A 2500-nucleotide genomic window follows, 5' to 3' on the forward strand; every position below is an offset into this window, starting at 1 on the left:
AAAGCACCATTCTATGCATGAAGCACAAAGCAGCAACTTCTAAGTACATGACCTCTTGGCCTTGTTGTTTACAATAAATGAAACACAACCAGTATAGTTCCACATGATTTCACATGTGGTTAATCATTTTCAAAAAAATTGTTCGCAAAGGGGCATGGGGAAATTGTAGTCCGCTTTGGCTTCCTATTTAGTTTTTTTTTTTTTTTAACTTATCATTTTTAAGGCAGTCAATTTGAAATCCATGAAATCCGCTGACAGTTTCTGTTTGTGTTAGTTTTCTATTCTCTCCTTCTGCCTTATTCATCTGAAATAATTGTTTTGTTTTCATCCAGAACTCCTCTGCTTCACAATTTTTACTATCCTCAATGACTAGCGAGCCCCACTGCCTTTGTCTAAGTGGAATTCTCTTTCCACTAATATTTCCATCTACAATCGGGGTCAATTAGAAGACTTCGGGACACTTGTCAAATTTTGGGCGAAAAGTAGAGAATTTACTGTACATGCTTACATCGTTATAAAAATTATGAGCTACATGTGTTCTTCTTTCGCTGCCTTTTTTGCACCCCACTTTCCCCCAGACAATGTTGAAACATGTGAGCGATCTTGATTTCGAGACTGTGAAAACTCAACATTATAAAGGGGGAGGGGGAAAAGCGGGAATTGTCCCAACAGTTTTGACCAGGATTGTAGTCTTCTTGCTGCCTTAGACACATGGGTACCTGTTGCCTATTGCAACATGGCTGTTTCCTCAACAAAAGCTCTTTGCTCTTTTTAATTTAAATACTACTTTGTTGGTATCTCCTGTGAGATTGTTGCAGGTGAGCTGCAACCTAATGCCACCTACTTGAGTTTTGCATTAAGATCAGTGACACTCAATCTCTTAACTCCTCAAAGTCAATCTAAGCTGCCATTCAATACTCTTCAACAACCCTTACAGTAGCCAATGTCCAGGTCCTCATTCAATATGGTAGGAAATACCAGGAATTCTATTGGTTGTATTCATGGCTTTTTTGATCATTAAAATATTTGATTTCCATTATTACAATCTTATAATTGCGAAAAATTTATATGATTTTAAAAAGAAGTTTTCCATGTCATTTTAATTGACTGAGGGTATGCAGAACAGTAGTACTATAAAGCATTCCAATCAGTTGACTGGAAATTATCTACTGGTAGATCAAGTTCAAATATTTCTTTAAAATGGAGGGTGTGTTGTACAATTCCCTGGTAGCATTATTACCACAAGGTAGGGAATTGACTAAAGGGGCAGACCATTTAGCTTTTGAGGATGGGTATGGAGCTGGGTACTTTGGTGCTGATATGATTTTTCCTAAACCTTTTCATGCACAAAGTACTTAAAACAAAACCGTGCTATGCTGTGAAAATACAGCTATGATGTCAATGTGGTCTATTAAATTAATAAATTGTACAATGTGAGAAAACGCAATTATTATAACTAAAATAGTGGGAACACAATATCCTCAGTCTGTCAACTCAAACAACAATGAACTGCAGCCTGCTAAAACATGGAACTCACTGCCCTGTGGCAAAAAGTTTGCAAGCAGAATTTCCAGAATGCATGAGCAAGTTTTATTTAGGGTGCGTTTGATTGTCCCTATTCCGGAATAAGAATATGTGGAGCAGTCATTTAAAACGGTATGTCTGGTGTTTTGAAGGATAATAAAGATGTGTTTAAAATAGCACTTAAGCAGGTGTTTGGCAATTTTAAATATGTTAATTTCTGTAAAAACGAAGGATTTCTAACTTCTATTCCATGTATTCCTATTCTGGAATACAGTCAATTGAACACATGTACCTTACATGTAGTTATATCAACTTTATGTCTCAATTTTGTTATTCATAATTCTCACAAACTGATACGCATGATAATTGTTATATTATATACTGTTCTCTCTTGTGTAAAGTCTCTTTCATTATTTTGAGCAATTGCTAATTCTGTTTTCACTCAGTGGAATACCTTAAACTAGCTTATACTAAGAGTACCTTCCAGTATATGAAACAAAAAGTATTAATGTATACATGGATGAATGAAGTACCCCTCCTGCTACAATGCTGATGCTACAAGTTGTCAGTAGCAGCTTTAATTTCGGTGTGTCAGCCCAGGTGCCACCTTGCAGGAACTCTTTTGCATCTTACTGAGCCTGTCCAAAACCCTATTTGCAGCAGTTACTATGTGCAGGAATTTTTCTTGTGTACACATATGCTTGAAGGGTTTGTGTGTGTGTTTTTTTTTTTCAAAATTACCCAACCATCCCTCCTTGATAAGTTACTTGGGCAACCCCTAACTTTTTGCTGATCTTATAATGTTCTTGACTTCAACAGTGGTAAGGTTGGTATGTACTTGGAAGACAGCTGGAGGTGTTCTGTTGGGAAGTTGTGGTTTATTGGCTTTAAGCAAATGCTCCACCTTACCAGAAGTCTTTGAAGCTTTTGAGAAGGTGGTTTTGCCAACTGGTGTCAAACTAATGGGGATCTCTGA

General features: G+C 36.8%; 1 protein-coding gene across 1 annotated transcript in view; it reads left to right on the plus strand.

Annotated features, from left to right (window-relative positions):
• The first annotated feature begins 1200 nt into the window (after nt 1-1200).
• LOC138034596 (uncharacterized) overlaps nt 1201-2500 on the plus strand; it is an 81786-nt gene continuing 80486 nt past the window's right edge. Inside the window, exons 1-2 of the mRNA XM_068881835.1 lie at nt 1201-1351; nt 2344-2500. The exon at nt 2344-2500 is cut by the window's right edge and continues 221 nt beyond it. Of these exons, the coding sequence (XP_068737936.1) occupies nt 1201-1351; nt 2344-2500 (308 nt within the window). The remainder of the gene's footprint in view (nt 1352-2343) is intronic.

This window comes from Montipora capricornis, chromosome 2, assembly GCF_036669925.1.
Source record: "Montipora capricornis isolate CH-2021 chromosome 2, ASM3666992v2, whole genome shotgun sequence".
Lineage (NCBI taxonomy): Eukaryota > Metazoa > Cnidaria > Anthozoa > Scleractinia > Acroporidae > Montipora > Montipora capricornis.